At 48.7% G+C, this 16,772-nt stretch overlaps 1 protein-coding gene across 3 annotated transcripts in view; it reads right to left on the bottom strand.

The window, feature by feature from the left end:
• Window positions 1–948: 948 nt before the first annotated feature.
• TULP4 (TUB like protein 4) overlaps window positions 949–16,772 on the bottom strand; it is a 224,608-nt gene continuing 208,784 nt past the window's right edge. For all 3 annotated transcript variants that reach the window (XM_030853049.2, XM_060283534.1, XM_060283535.1), the window contains 5 exons: window positions 15,191–15,335; window positions 13,051–13,144; window positions 9,896–10,039; window positions 4,952–7,461; window positions 949–3,263 (listed from right to left, as the gene is read on the bottom strand). In XM_030853049.2, the coding sequence (XP_030708909.1) occupies window positions 3,147–3,263; window positions 4,952–7,461; window positions 9,896–10,039; window positions 13,051–13,144; window positions 15,191–15,335 (3,010 nt within the window). In that variant the 3' untranslated portion in view covers window positions 949–3,146. The remainder of the gene's footprint in view (window positions 3,264–4,951; window positions 7,462–9,895; window positions 10,040–13,050; window positions 13,145–15,190; window positions 15,336–16,772) is intronic.

Genomic DNA, 16,772 nt, shown 5'->3' with positions numbered 1-16,772 from the left:
TGAGGAAGTAACAGCCGTGGATGAAAACACTGCAAACGCTCTGACCTATCCTGCCACAAGAGCTCTGACACCTTCCTGCTTTCTTGGTACCGGTTTTTCTTAGGATATACATACATTCAATGGGTATATGCTAGACTCAAAGCTGTGCCTTTGGTTTGATGAAGTAAAACCAAATTTAAAACTGGTTCTCATGTCTGTTAACACACCGCTTCCCTCAAAAAGGCCTGGATTCTGTATGTGGTTGGCTATTTACTGCGCTAATGTTTTTAACTTTAGAGATTCACTGAGGTATCTTAATATTCATAAGTTGCTATTAATGGACACTAAATATGTAGAATTCTGCTGCTTAAAGTACTGACTTTGGTAGCATTTAATAAATTGAGACTGACCGAATGGAAGCATTTTTAAAGTTAAGTGAAAACGTCACCATTAAGTGAAAAGACACGCGTCGCCACGGCTGCAGACGCCTGTCTGACTGGACTGGGGACTATGTCTTCCTTCAGGCCAGGGCCGCAGAGCTGAGCGACGACCGCCGCTCACCCAGAGGCGGATCCCAGACGGAGGCCTTTGTCCCCCGGTGGGGAAAAGGTCCTTTGGGGAGGGAGCTAAGAATTCAGGAAGTTTAGTTAATTGTTCGTGACACACACTCACTTTCTCTTCACTCACGCATCTGGAGTCTTCATTCCAAGGATTTCCCTCTGTATTTTGCTCTTATTAGGAAAAGTTCTAAAATGTGGTCTTTACATCTCAAAACCCAGTCAGAACTTGAAGAACTGAAACTTACGACTATAATTCCTTTCTTGTGCTACTCTCATTCTCTTAAGTCTCATTTCATTTCACCTTTTATTTTCATTAAAAATAAAGTTTTCAACAGAAGGGGAAATAATATTTTAGGATATGTTATCTCAAAGAAATCTTCTCCTTTTATATAATTGATACCACAAAATGAAAAAAAAAAAAAAGAATTGCTTTTAAAGGATTAATAGGAATTTTTCCCAATTAGAAAAAGTTACAAATTGTCCAGTAAAAAAAACCTTCTATCACATCCTTTTTATTTCTTGCAGCAAAATATACTGCCACCAAATAAATCATTACATACTATTTTTCTAAATAAATAATAAAGTGGGCATAACTCACCAGAACATAGTAACAAAATAATTCCTACAAACACTATGAAAGCAAGATAAATAATTAACTTTTGGACAATAAAACAGAGGAACTGCATTTAAATTATTTAGAAATAGGCTATAACCATTATTGCACAGCTGATAATAAGCATTGAAACATCATGTTAAGCTACAGAAACTCATATAAAAGAATTATATAATTCTGAATACATTGCTAAATTCTTTCTGGAAATATTTACCCACCAAAGAATCTGGTTCAATATTTTAAAATATAAAATGGGAAGCTCTGGTATTAGCTGGGAGATGTCCTTCACCATATTTGAAACCTCACCTGTGTTTCTTCTGGGTCTGAAGAAAATGGTAAGTGATGTCATCTTGCATTGGGCCTGTTTCTTTTCTAATTTTTAAACTAAAACAGAAGATTGAAAACAAATTTTTTTTTGGGGGGGGAATAACGTTTCTGCAGTATCTTCCACCTGTTTGTTTTCAAACAAAATCCAAATTTAGGACCCTAAACTGGTACACAGTTCTTGTGTTCCTGCCCTAAACAACATCACAGATATCAGTAACTGAAAACGATGAACTGGGTCTTGTTATCAGGGCTGAGTATTGCCCTCCGTGGAGGGGGAGGTGGGAAAAGAGAACCTCTGGATTTTTTGTTGTTGTTGTTGAAATTAACAAAGAATAGTCAACCAACTACATTAAGTACTGTAACTTTAACCACATTCTCCCAGTGGTTTATCTCCTCAGTAAACAGTCTGTAAGTTAATAAACAACTTTTTTTTTTTTTCTAGAAAAGCTTGTGGGGCTCTTGTCAAGAGTTGATTATAACTCTTATCTTTTCATACCCTGGCAAATGCCTAACATTTCTTTTGCTACATTTCTAATCTGTTGGAAAACATCTCTAACCAACTGAATTTTAATACAGCCCCAAAGAGGAAAGGAGTGCTTTCAAATCAGTGTTGTCAGCATTTTTAGAAAGAGCAAGTATAGAACAGTGTTACCTAATGGGGAAGACACCGCCTCTGGCACGGTTCCCAGGTTCAACAATGAGAGGGGAGAGGGAGTGAAGCCCACTTCTCAGCAGCAGGTCTCTTAACGAGCCACCACCGCAGCCCAGAAAATCGCTGCCCCACACCACACTACTCGGGGATCTTTCTCCCGAAGTCAATCAGACTGAATGATCGCTGAACCAACAGAATTCTGACGTATTAGGAAACTAGGGGAGGTTTCAGTGTAAACCTCCTCTGAAGAGGAGCGTGGCCCTTGTACTGCTTCAAGTCGTGTGAGCCACCTGCGTGAAAACCTGCAGGAGATCCTTCCTTGCCCGTCATCCTTTCCCCTACGAGCTCATGAGCAAATCGTATTTATACCTGGTAATAGCACCCCCGTAAAACGCCTACTTTTATTAGTCAAACACAGTGCATTTGCCAAAATACCCCTCATTAATCAAGTCACCTCTGGGGGAATAACATAATATGCGTGAATTAAATGTTGTCCCCCCCCCAAGAGAACCTGTACCTTCAGGATTTTTTGGTTGTGTTTTTCTTAACAAGTTTTTTATATTTACACTAGTAGTGATGTTGGAGGAATAATAAAAGCTAGATGTTGTGGAGAATGAAAACAATGCACACTCCTCGTCTAGAAGAACAGCAGGTGAGAAGGCAGTCTAACCTTCCCTCTGAAGGGCCCTTTGTCCCGTCGCCGACATAAGCAAACCCAGTAGGACATTCCCACAGCGACCACGCCTCCTAAACACCACCAGATAGGTGCCTCGCACCCTTTGCTTGCAAACACCGCTCTCCTGTATTTTACTTTTGTTTAAAAAAATAAGAGAAGAAAAAAAAAATAAAGGATAATAAAAACCCAAACAAACAACAACGAAAGGTCAGTGCCCTCCCCTGGGCCTGACAGACGTTTCCAGTTTTGCCCTTGTCTTCTGGTCCCCCGGGCACCAGGCCGTGCAGGCTCCTCCAGCGTCTGCGATCAGACCGCTTTCTCCTCCCCACACCAGTCTCTTCATTTGAGGCGCTGGGTCACGTTGGCCAGGGCAACTGCAAACGCCTGCACAGCGGAGAAGGGGTACTGGAAGTCCAGGATGTACGCGTTGCCGTCAATCCTTCCAAACTGCATCACCTGGGGTGAGGGTGGGGCGGGGAAGCAAAGACGTTAAAGGAAAACCTCCTTGCGGCTCCTGATAGAAGCAGACAGCGCGGCCTGTGAGATATTTCTGCCAACAAAATCGACTCTGAAAAGCTTCTCAATCTAACTATGAGTTTGTCGGAAAAACAGATGGAAGAACACGTTAAATCGTGCAGTGGGGAGGCCACAAGCAAAACTCAGAGCATGGAAAGCTCCGCGGGTCAAAGGAAGTGGTTTCTCCACCAAGGAAACAGAAGGAGAAAGAAAACGTAGAGAAGAAAATCTACAGGCTAAAGAGGCTTAAGAGAACCACCACCTGTGATGTCAGATGTCACGCTGCTCAGAGAGGGACCAAGCAGAGCACACGTGGTCCCCCTTGCACTCCACCTCCTGCACCTGCTTTCCTGTCACCCCAGTGCTTACTGTGACCACACTGTATCATGTTATTATATGCTGTTACACATATTTGTTTATGGTCTTTCTTCCATTTTTGTAAACTCCAGGAGGACAGAGATCTCCCTCTGTTTTCCTCAGTGCTCTAAATTTCAGCACTCAGAACTGGGGTTCCCAAACTCTCTGTAAAGGGCTGATGATAAAACATTTTAGACTTTGTAGGTCATATGGACTTTGCCACAGCTACTGAACCTCTGCTGCAGGGCAAAAGCAGCGCAGACAGTACTGAAATAATGGGCGAGGCTGTGTTCCAGTAAAACTTTATATAACGAGGCTGCAGGCTGGATGGGCCTGTAGGCCGTAATTTCCCAACTCCTGGCCAAGAGGATTGCCAGGCATATAGCAAGTGCTCAATAATCATTTCTTGAGCGAATTAATGACGATGAGATTTAAATATGAGCGGTGAAGGGAATTTCCGGGATGGTGGAGAAGGGCAGTCCCAGAACGACAGCTATGCAGTGGGACCACAGCAACAATTCCAGGTTGGCGCAGGAAGAACTGACAAACTACGCAAAGTGCTCAAGTGCACCAAGAAGAGATGTATGTTCTGCCAGAGAACTGGGGAAGGACTTAACAACAGAAACACAGAAAGACAAGCAAATGAAAACTGGGTAATTATTACGTCTTGAGTAAAAAGTCTACACGATAAAAAAGGAACTGTAATTAAACCCTAATACATGGCTCAGAAATAAACCATATTCAGTGGCACAACGAGGGGACCAATGACTACTGATTTACCTGCGAAAAGGGGGAAGGGAAAGTTCACCTGTTGGGGGGCGTTTGGGTGAAGAAAATGAACCCTTATGGTGCTCAGGAAGAAGTCAGTACATGACGCCCCAAACTAAAAAATCAAGAGATAGAAGTAGGAATGTGTTCTTCGCAAGTACGGTGGCAAACACCAGAAGCAGCACACAGACTTAGTTGTTAGAGCTGGCCTCTGCAGAGCAGCTGTGGGCAGTGGGCAGGTGCCTGCTATTTTCCTCATGGGTCTCACAGAACCATCTGACTTCAAAAAATCAGGACATGCATTACTTTGGGGAGAAATAAAGAAGAGATAGCAATAGGCACACTGAAAATCACAAGCCCGACCGGTCCCAGCTAAGAGTCATCAGCCGTTTCCCACATTTCCCATCTGGCCTTCATAAAAATGCTCCCGAAGGCCAAAGTCCAGAGACCTGTCGGGACCAGACAGTGGCACTCGGGCCACACCCCAGCACATGGCTTCTTACCTGCCGCCCCTCCAGCTCGATCTGGAAGTTCTTTGCCGACTCCTGGGTCACCCGCCCCCCGAAGTCCAGCTGGTACACCTGGGTGGCCTCGTTCCAGAGAGGCTGTTTGTTGGCCATGACGTACACGAAGCCTTGGCTGCCCAGCCGCCCGTCCTCTTTCTCGCTGGCTTTCCTGCACTTGAACTCCTCCAGCTCACTGGCCGCCCTCAGGCTCCTCTTGCTCTTCCAGCCCTTCTTGCTGCCCTGGCTCTGGTTCATCAGCTCGTCCCCGCTGATGAACAGCTCCGGCTCGCTCTCCGAACTGTCCTGGAACTCATTTGTCTTATTCAACTTCTTCGACTTCAGCTGGTCTTTCTGACTCTTCACTTTCTTCTTCTCTCTCCCCAGGCGGGGGCTGGAGATCAGGGAATTAAAATCACTCAAAGTCCGAGCCTCCTTCTTCACTTTGCCTTCAGTGATGGCCTGAACATTTCCCTCCTCGGCCCGGCTGTCCAGCCGCTTCCGGTTCTTCTTTCCGAATTTCTCTGTCCGCTGGGGCACTGGGCTCTCCGTCAGGGAGAGGACTTCCTGGAAGTTGTCTGCTGTCTCTACCATCACCTCCGTACCCAGGTGGGTTTGGAGGTCCGTGGGCGGCGGGGACACGAGGGGCTTCTCCACCACCAAGTGCGCCTTGGGGGGAAGAGCGCCCTGGGGGTTCTGCACGGGCGGGCACGCGCTGTAGGAATTCCAAGGGTGCAAGGCGATGGGTGGCAGTTGTAAACTCGAGCAGGCGCTGCTTCCCGGATACATGGGGGGCAGGGGGCAGTAGGAGAGGCTGGGCGGGTAGGCCGTTTGAAGAACCACCGCGGACTCCTGTTGTGCAAACTGTGCTGAGGCCAGAGCGTCTTTCGGGGAGCAGGCAGCCTGCACCCCCGTCAAAGCGGAGGTGTTATAGCCTCCCGCATAGGGCACTCCCATGCCATAGCCTGTCTGGAAAGTGGCAGTAGGGCTGGCGGGAGGCTTGGGGGAGACGAAGGGCACTCGGGACACATCCAGGTGCTGGCTCTGACCTACCATCAGAGGGGACAGCTTCAGGGGGTTGGGCACCGCGGTCTGTGCTGTCCTTTCCTGAGGAACCCAAACATCCTCCCCCAGCACGGGGTCCCACTGGTAGGGGGGCGGCCGCTTCACGGCCACAGCGGCTTCGCTCAGCTGGGGGTGCCTCAGCGGCTTCTCGGCCTGACAGTGCTGGGCCAGCGCCTCGTCCTCTGTGAAGGCCGAGTTGACGTAGTCGGCGCGCTCGCGGGCGCCGTCGCCCGCGCTCAGGAGGCTGTAGGACGACTGGGAAGTCAGCGGGGAGGTGCCGGCCGCGTGCGCCAGGCCGGCGCCCGGCTGCGACCCCGCGCCCGGCTCCGGCCTCCCCGCCGCGCCCGCGCCGCTGCACTGGCTGCAGGTGTACAGGGCGGGCGGGGGCCGCGCCGGGAACTGCGCCGCGCCCTTGGGCCTGGGCGGGTGCGGCGGCGGCCGCGGGGGCTCGGCCAGCGGCGCCGCCTTGAGCGCCGCCTCGCGGTTGTTCCTGCGCAGTGTGGCGTGGATGAGGCCGCCGTCGGGTCTCTGCCCCGCGCCGCGGCCGGGGGCGCCCAGCGGGCCGGCGAGGTCCGGGTAGGGGGGCGGGTCCCCCGGGGGGATGGAGTAGCGCGGGACCGTCAGGCGGTTCAGGGTGGCGCTGGTGCAGGGCTGCGGGACCTTCTTCTCGGTGGCGGTGAGCCTCAGCGTGGCCGAGCTGCCCGGGCCCGGGAGCGCGTAGGTGTTCTGGGAGCAGAGCATGCGTGTCCGTGGCCGGCACACCTCCTCCACGTTGCCGCTGCTATCGAAGGTGGTGATCCTCTCGTAGCCCAGGGGCGGCTGGTAGTGCGCCGCCGTGGGGTAGGGCGAGAAGTCGCCCTTCTTCAAGCACGTGTCCAGCGGGGGCGGCGGGGGCGGTGGCGGCGGCGGTGGCGCCGCGGTGGTGGGGGCCGCGGGGATGGTTCCCGGGTAGGGGGGTGGGGGGTTCATCTTGGCCACCTGGACCTCCTGGGGGGCGCTGAACACCACCGCGTCCCCCTCGGTAGCCAACTGTGGCACCGGCCGCAGGGCCTTGGCTGGCTTCTGCAGGTGCTCGTGGTCTCGGTCCCCGTGGTCCAGCACGGACAGCTGGATGGCCCCCTGTGCTGGCGGCGGCAGGGACAGCTGAGGGGGGTTGGGGATGACGCGGCTCATCTCCACGCCCCCGAAGATCACCTGGCCAGGGCTGGAGTAGCGGCTGGCCACCGGGTACTGGGCGGCGCTGTCGCTTGCGTGCTCGGCAGCGCCCACGGCTGTGGTCTGATTGGTCAGGACATCCAGCTGCACATTCTGGTTGGCCAGCAGGGACTGCACCAGCCCGATGCTCTGCGTGGGGGACATCGCTTGAGCCGAGCTGTGGATGGGGGCGATGGGGATGTTAACGGTGCAAGGTGGGTTGTTCTCGGGCACACCAGATGCTCCTGTCACTGAAAGGAAATTAGAAAGATGAACTGCTTACAAACAAAACACTGCCATGAAACTGGGTCAGAATAAGCAACACACCTCTACTCATCCAGTCCTTCTGCATACAGAATGCAGTCGCTACAGAGGAAGGTGTGTTTGCTTAGGGAAAGCTGGACAGTTCACACAAGTTACACAACACTTCCCTAAATGTTTCTAGAAGGACACACAGGCAATCCCAGGGGGTTCTTCAGGGCAGCCTGCAGTCGTCCGTAAGCTAAGGGCACTGCCAGAGCTTTTCAATAAATACCTCTGAACCTTCTGAATTTGGTACCATGCACCTGAATGGCACCATGGCAAACGATTAAGTGTTTAAAAGATGCTTTTAACTTGTGATATTCATAAAACGGCCCCCTCTTTTGTGCAAGAAGAGGGCCCTGGTACAGTATGAAACTCCACTGAGGACTCAGTGCCTAGGCTTCTTTAGAGTGGATTCATCCAGGGTCACGGACTGGTTAGTGTGGGAAGTGTCATGCAGCAGGTGTGTGTCTGAGATCTGTACAGCAATTAAGTTTCTGTAAATAGAACCATGTGAAATGCAGTAGAGAAACCAATGAAAAGACTCCTCTAGCAAATCTGCATATGAGGGGAAGGGTCATTTCCTAATTTAGCTGCTTTTTAGCATTTCAAATGGTATATAAGGTGAGCCCCATTGAATAAACCCTGTAAATATATCCTATTTGTTCACAGTGGGGATTTAATAAAGTGTATATTTGAGCGTTGATCTGCAGACCACGTGCATGTGCTCAGAGCCACTGTCTGAACTGCCCTGTCTGAAGTGCTCACCGAGCACGGCAAGCTGAGTGCTGTGTGGCAACCAGTATCCGAGCAGGAAATAGAATTTAACAGGCTAATTGCAGAGGCCGGCTGACCGTTCACCAGAACTTCAGAACGAAACCAGCTGGTTCATGAAAAGCTAAGCCCACCCTCAGCGCCTGTAACAGACTCTCCCCTTCCGGGGGGTCCTCTTGTGAGAGGTAACTATCTCCTGGCTGCACGAATCTGGGCCCTGTCCCAAGTTTTCTACTATTCCTGTTCAGCTTCCTCTTCCAGACGTTCTCTCCTTGGTATAGAATACTGACGACAGGTGTCTTCCCCACTGAACGAGACGAGAGTCTCTGTCGCGTCACGAAGCACTGAGTTTAAACTCTGAGACCAAACGTTCCCTCCTCCACAGGGAACCACAGACGATTACAACAACAGCTGAGCATTAGCGAGAGCTCTATCAGTCACGTTCTGGGAGAATGGAAGGCGATAAGGAGAAAGTGTAAAAGATACTCCCAGATCCAAGGCTGTGAGCTAGCAGGGCACAGGCTACACGCTCAAGGGTGTGCAGCCTCACCAAACCACAGGCTAACACGGTTGCAAGACCTTGCCCATCAGGGCCGCGTGAGTCCAGAACATCTGCCCCACCCATGAGGAGAGGTAAACCGTCAGAGGACCAAAGGCGGCTACTGTCAGAAAGCATTGGGCTGAGAGAAGGCAGACAACTCCCTCACGTTCAGAGCCTGAGCTGGGATCAGTGTCTAGCCCATCCCATGGCGAGACTAGAGCCCTTCTGTCTGAGAATGACCAGGAACAGGAAAAGTCAGTGGCCCACGCAGGGTTCCTCTGGCTCAGAAACCAGAGACTTTCAGAACCTTGCTTGGTTGTAAGTAGAGGAATCTCTGTGTTCATAAAACTGTTGCAGGTGGACTTCTTTTGAGAATAGTCACAGACAATAACTGGGAGACTAATTAGAATTCATTCTAGTCTGTTAATCAAAATAGGACCCCCTGACTAGAAAGCGCTTAAATGAACCTAAGATGCTATAGATATTTCAAAATCTGTAAACTGGGATTTTAAAACCTTGTACCAGATTTTACTTTTAACTCACACCAGGCTTCTGTCCTATGCATGGAGACCTGCACTGCACTTAAGAGAGAGACGTTGAAATGCACAGGTTTTCTGCCCAGGAGACGGGGCAGGTTTGAGAAACTGGGCTTCGTGGGCATAGGGTCAGCTGCGTGACGTCATTCTCTAAACAGGGACAGAGAGGACGAGGGCTGGCCTAGGGTCCGTGAGACAGGGTTCGTTTCTGATGTCTGATTGGTCCCGTTAACTTCTCTTTATGCAGGCACGTGACTAGGAGGATCACCCTGAGGGTGAGACGAGGTGGCAGCAGCGCTCACAGCCACCTCCACCTCCATCGTCCTTACTCTGGCAACTCCCCTCCTCCCCAAACTAGTGACAGTGTGTGACCTTTCTGCCGTGACACCTCACATGCCTTCCAACCTTACTGAGGCAGCAGGCACAGGCTGACGTGCTGTAATCCTCAACTACTACCACTCTGGCCCCCAACACGACCCACTAAGAGAGGGTGTGGGCTCGTGACAAACCAGCTGACATGCGTGAACACACCTGGTAAATCATCTTCATCTTCACTGAACACATTTGGGTTGAAGACAGGTAAATTAACAAAGTCCATGGAAATCTTCCGAACCTCCGGGAGATAGATGGTCATCTGCCGCGGCTGGAGATGCAGGAGGCTGGTTTTATAGATTACTGGTGGGGAGGAGGAGGAAAGCACGGTCAACAGAGACAAGCAGAGGGCAGCCAGGGTGCCAGCAGAGTCCCTCACGGGGAGAGAAATGGGGCTGCGGTGTCCCTGCCCTCCGAAGACAGATCTGTGCGGGCGGGCTGAGAGCCTGAGGGCAGCTGCGCATCTGCCCCTGGCACTCGACCCGCCACCCTGGACACAGTGCAGATTCAGGGACAACGAATTCTCGGTCTAGCCCGGCCACTCTGCCAGTGGTTTGTCCACAGAACCACACATTTTAAATGTTAAAAACGTACACTCTTTTTTGGAATGAGCTGGAAATGATATATATTTTTTTAAACCTCATTTGCAATCAGAAGGATAATTTGGTGAAAATAGTTGTGATAACCAGAGCGCCGAGCTCAGGGGAATCTCGGGCAGTCAAGGAGCTGTTTGAAGGCAACTATGACAGAAGGGGTGACGTGACTTAGGTAGGAATGAAATGCCGCTTTTATTCAGGACCGAATTCTTATCTTACTGACTTTCAATTTCAATTTCATGATCAGGATAGACACTTACGGGGAACTGCCACATGCTTCTTTAAATACTAAGGTTTACTTTGATTAATGGGGACATTTAAGAGAAGGCCTAGATTGCAACTAAAATATTTAGAGACAAAATAAGCTGAAAAAAATAATGAATCTGAATTTAAGTTTCACGGTAGATAAGAATCAGGATGAAACTGCCCCGTCAACTTTCCCTTTACACTCTTTCCTGTGACATATGTAGAGTTGCTTTAATTATTACTATTTTAAGTTTTGTGTTAAGATAAGCCAAACCCTATCTCCACAGCTCTCACCTCCAACAGCCTGGTGGCTGGCTGGCCAGCAGCCCCAGGGCACAGTAGGCTTCCTTTTTTGAAGCACCTCTGTAAGGTGCGTGCTTGGACTGGCGTGGGCTAAGACGATTTTTCCAACCCAGCAGTCCTTACAGGTCTTTTTCATCTCCCTTGCCCACAGAAGAGAATATGCATTTCGGCCTAAAAACTCTGGATGGCCATATAGCTTAAGAATATTAATGCATGCATTAAAGTGCTATTCTTTGTCATTCAGATTGACAAAGAGAAATAAAATTAAAAATCTCAGGAGGGATTAAGACATAACATCAGTTGCCTCCAGAGGGGGGGAAGAAACCTAGGTGCTGGGGGTGAGGACGAGACAGCTTAACTATGCTCCTTTAAACCTTCTGAATTTATTCCATATTTTTAAAATTAAGAAATGTAAAAAATTAAAAATAGAAAATTTCACAGGCCAGATCATTCTAATAGAAAGAAACAAATTATTATCCAATTATCCAATATAAAGTAACCAACAGCACTCTCTTTTTCTTTTAATAACCACAGGCCAGGCCATACAGACTTCTAGCTTTCCATCCACACTGGTGAGCTTACCAGAGTATTTAATAGGGTGCCCATATGTAATATACCTTCTAAAATCCAAGAGTTAATTTCTTCTCTCTAGTAGAATCAAATGGAAAATTCTCTTCGCTTGACATATGGTACTAGCTAAAACCCTCTTTTTAAAAAGGTCAGTGGCTAGGACAGTGATTTCACCACAGTCACACAGCAGGCTTTGGTCCCGGGCACTCAGGTTCCTCGCGCTGCAGCAGCACGGGCCTCAGAGGCACCTACGGGCCCTCCCATCTTAAGGTCTCGCTGACCCACTCGCGGATCTACTCAACGTCCAAGCAATAAGGGCAGAGAGAATGAAAAGATCCAGTAAGTAAATTCCTTCATGCCTTTTTTCAACGTTTACAGTCAGCAGATGGCTAAGTTCTCAGCTTACTGACATGGGGATGGTCACAACCCTCACACAGTGGTGTAAGGACCCCGTGTACACCAGCAGCGCACTGCTGAACTACTGAAGAACAGGCTTTTGTGGTCTTCAGGGGGTGTCCAGGTTGTGGAAGATACCCTAAGAGATTTCTCTGCATTATGTACAGGGATAGTCGACTCTTATGTCCTAAGTCAGTTTTATATTTTACCTTTATTCCTCCTCTTCTTTAAGCTGAATAACTTCAAAATCCACCTGCAGCACTACTTAATAAGCCTCTGAAGACACAGACACAGCAACGTATCTTTTAACGTCTGCTTTGCAAGAATTATTTATTTTAAAGGATCTGTGTTTGACACAGCTCTAATAGGCAGATTCAGAATTTAAAAAAAAAAAACAAAAAACAAAAAACAGTTTTAGTAGGTTACACAGAGCACATTCAAGATGGGGCCCCCAGCCACAGGCTGGCCAAGGCGGCCTTCTGGAGAGGTGTGTGCGTGTCAAATGATCGGGCCACCCCACAAGGTGGGGGACACACAGCCGCTCAGCCCATACAGGGCTGAGCCATCAGGAGGAAGCCACTTGGAAAAGGACCTCTGTCATTTCCCTCCCTCACTGTCCCGGAGTAAAAGTGACACGTTAGTGCTACTCACTCAAGTCGGGTACCGAGGAGGACGCACACTCTGGGTTCTCGCCCAGCTCTGTCCTCCATTGGTTCCATTTTCCCCGATGTCTCAAGCTTCCAACAGACAGGATATTTATCTGGTACTTAGAAATGAAATCTACAAAGATTTACCACTAAGAACTGTACTAACAGTCAGCCCACATGTTCTAATAGCCTCCAATGCTCTCTTCTCGACTTTCTTGAGAAGTTTCTTTTGCCTCAAGAACCTAGAGACGCTGGTACCAAAATCTGCCCACGGTAAAAGGCTAGAAATCAAAATAACCAGAAACCTATCAGAGCTTTTGGTTATTTCTGTCATTTTTATCAGTCAGGGCTTATAGAAAAAAATCAAAGCACCACTGGCAAAAAAAACCCGATTCGAGCAATAATTCTAATTTTTACAACATCACGGTGGCTAACCTGGAGGTAAAGCACATGCTAACCTTTTGGTGTCGTAAGAGCTCGTGTTTTACTTTAGGCCACTGGAGGTCAAAACTGATTTCTCAGCCTGAGTTCTGACTGGGATGCATGCAGTGCTTACCTGCACCGAGGTTGGTTGGCAGGAAAGCAGCCAAGCCCACGATCTTAAATTTGGTTCCCCAGATATTAGACGTGACCTGAGCAAGATAGTTGTGCTGTGGGGTGGGGGGGGAAGAAAAGAAGAAAAATCACAATCTCTTTCCATATTTTCTATCAATCACTTAAGAAGTAAGAATGCCAACACTTTTTGCTTAAAAAGTCGCTGGTGGGCACTGACAGAAACATTCATTCTCTGTATCGTTCCACCGTTTTCAGTACCAGACGCCGACTACAGCATGCCAGGCCCTGTTTTTAAGTGGTGGCTCACGGGCTGTGATTCTCAGGTCTGGGAGTGAGGGGCGGACGGCGTCCCAGCGTGCCTGTGTGTGGGTAGCTTAGAAAGGCCACAGAAGTGACGTGGGCACATTTTTCTTCACCTCTCCTTTTGCCCCGGTCACTGATCTGTTACACAAGGTACCAAGCTCTGACTCCATTCTTAGCCTTGATATTTCTCCCAGAAATATCAGTTGCATTGATACCACTATGTCCTGAGACCACCCAATTACGTTTTTTCATTCAATTAAATTTCAAAAAACTTAAAAAGTTATCACTGTGCTCAAACCACACATACGTGTAGGGTGTGTGTGTACGCATGTGCAAGGGCAATAATAAAGACGAATGAAATGTAGCTCCTCAGGAAAAGGGGGCCTCCAACACTGCTGGTAGAGATGCAAACTGGTGCAGCCACTGTGGGAAACAGTATGGAGGCTGCTCAAAAAGCTAAAAATAGAGCTACCATAGGATTCAGCAATTCTATTTCTGGGTATTGTTCTGAAAGTGAAACTCCCAAGACACTAATTTGAAAAGATATATGCACCCCAAAGTTCATAGCAGTATTATTTAAAATAATTAAGACATGGAAGCAACCTAATTACCCATCAATAGATGAATGGATACAGAAGCTGTGGTACACACACACACACACACACACACACACACACACACACACACAGGAATATGGCTCAGCCATACACAGAATGAAATCTTGCCGTTTGCTAACAACATGGATAGACCCAGAGGGTATATGCTAAGTGAAGTAAGACAGACAAAGGCAAATACTGTATGATCTCACTTATATGTGGACTGTAAAAAACAAACCAAATGAACAAATACAACAAAACAGAAACAGGCTCGTGGAGAACAAACAGGTGGTTGCCAGAGGGGAGGGTGGGGGGGGATGAGTGAAACAGGTGAGGGAGATTAAGAGCTACAATTCCAGTTACAAAATAAATACATCACAGGGGTAAAATGTACAGCATGGAGACGACAGTCAATAATATTATGATAACTTTGTATGGTGACAGACAGCAGCTAGATTTACCACAGTGACCGTTTTGAAATGTATAAAAGTATCAAATCACTACATTGTACACCTGGAACTAACATAGTGTTGTAGGTCAATTACACTTAAACCTCCCCCCTGCCCACACACATACACATAGGCACCGAGAGCTCATAAGCTGATGGAGGAGATCAGGCTTGTAATTATTTGCAGACAGAGAGTCACGGAGCAATGTTATAAGGGAGCTATAAACAACATGCTTTGGGGTTACTCTGGCTGAGTCAGGGAAGGAAGGCTTCGGCGTGGAGGTGAACTTATATCTGGAAGCGTGAAGGCAGAAACAAGGGGGAGGAGATGAGAGGATGGGCCCGATGACCCGGAGATGGAGACGCAGGCAGGACAAAGGCACAAAGGTGGGAAGAGGCCAGTCAACAGCGAGGCTGCAGCCCCCGGGGTGAGGGGGACCAGGAGGGAGACAGGCAGGCCAGACTGCGGGGCCGCAGCTGGGGCTGGGCTCCCGCAGACACTGGGAGTCACTGGGGGGTCAGGAGCAGTTTGAGGGAGCAGAGGTGGACATGAGGATATGTCTCAAGCAGAGCTGCCTGAGAGAAGGTTCTCGTGGCAGCAGCAGGGATGCCCGAGGTGGGAGGGAGGCCCAGCGGGATGAAGAGGTGGCAGGGGTACCGAGGGGGGCAACCAGGGCTCTTCTCCAGGGCGCCCGGGTCGGGCACTGCCGTCCCAGGCACGGAGACGGTCCCGAGGGCTCAGCCGCTGTCATGCACGCACGAGGAGGGGTGCGTGGCGGGGCTCAAGACACTACCTGAGTGATGTCTTCAAAGGGAAACTCCCTCCGCGTCAGGCTGGGCGAGCCGATGGACGGCTTGCGCATGGGCAGGCGAGGAGACCGGGATATCTCCTGAGCCGCACGCGACAGCTTGGGGGACTTCCGAGCCTCGATGTTGATCCTGCAGACACGAGGCCACGGGTCAGGCACCCACCGGCGCTCCCGGACCCTCCTCACTTTCTAGCAGCCCCCCGTGGTGTCACTCTCTCAGAGGCTGGGCCCTTAATTTAATCAAGTCCCTCCCACCTGCTTTTGCCTTACGAACATGAGGAAAGAAGGACAGAATCGTATATCAAATAGCACATATTTAAAGCATACTGCGGTTAGATGAAGCGATTCGTTTGTAAGGAACCCCTGAGAATTAACTTTTACTTCCTATTGACGAAGAGTACGTTTAGAAATGCCTTCTGCCGGGGGTTTACAAAATGAGTCCCGGGGAAATGGTGGATGGGAAGAGTTATTTCTCACCTTAAGACCACAATGATTTCACAATTCCTAATACATAATGTTTGGAATTCAACAGACTTATCTAGCATTTCACCACCTGCAATATTTAAATTAGATCTAAAGTTTGTCTTCAGTTCCTATGCTTATGACATGGGGAACATACGTGTTTAATGCCAATCTACCCCAAAGAGAGTATTATAAAAATGAACATGGTAAGGTTGATGGCGTTCTATGAAGGAAAACCATGAAGCCTCACGTATACTGCTTGAGAGCTTGATAAGATATCTAGGGCTGAGGGGGACAGAGCTCGTTAAATCTCCGTGCGAGGACAACCAGCCTGGCTGCTGTGTGCAGGGGATTCAACGCTGGGAAAGACGGAAGGAAGGAGGACCAGCTCTGGAGACTGCCGCACCCAGGAACTTCAAATGGACATTTACACGTGAAGGATTTGACTACTTATGTGTTAAATGGCCTCTCTGCTTAAGTAACGGGAAAAGCGGAAACACTGCAGAAGTGTAGGAAAGTTCATAATCTAATTTGCAAATTAACAAGCTTAGAATAAAGATGAAAAAAGAAATCAATCAGTTTGCTAGAGCAAATGGATATCTACGCGGGAAAAAACCCAAACATTTACCCCTAACTCATATTTACACAAAAATCAATCTGTGGTATAAAATTCATCTGAGAGCGAAACATGAAAGCTACAACTTTACAGAGCATCCAGAAGAGAACAGAAGAATGTCTTCATGACCTTAGGGTAGACACAGAGTTCCTCAACAGGACAAAGAAAGAAGAAATTCACATATTAGATTGTATGACAATCCATGTATCTGCCGAAGGACTCACAGTCAGAAAACACAAGACACCCAAATGGCCAACAAACGTATGAAAACTTGCTCAGCATCATTAATCACTGGAGATAACCAGGATTAAACTACTGGGTTGGCCAAAAAGTTTGTTCGGGTCTCCCATAAGATCATATGGAAAAACCCAAACAAATTTTTTGGCCAACCCAATACAACCAAATACCGCTTCCCACCCACCGGAATGCATACAATTTTTTAAGCGACCTTCAACTGCAGGTAAGAATGGGAGCAGTGAGAGCTCTCAT

This window comes from Globicephala melas, chromosome 14, assembly GCF_963455315.2.
Source record: "Globicephala melas chromosome 14, mGloMel1.2, whole genome shotgun sequence".
NCBI classification, from domain to species: Eukaryota; Metazoa; Chordata; class Mammalia; order Artiodactyla; family Delphinidae; genus Globicephala; species Globicephala melas.
Note: the sequence above shows the minus strand (reverse complement) of the source record. Positions and strands in the feature narration are given on the sequence as shown.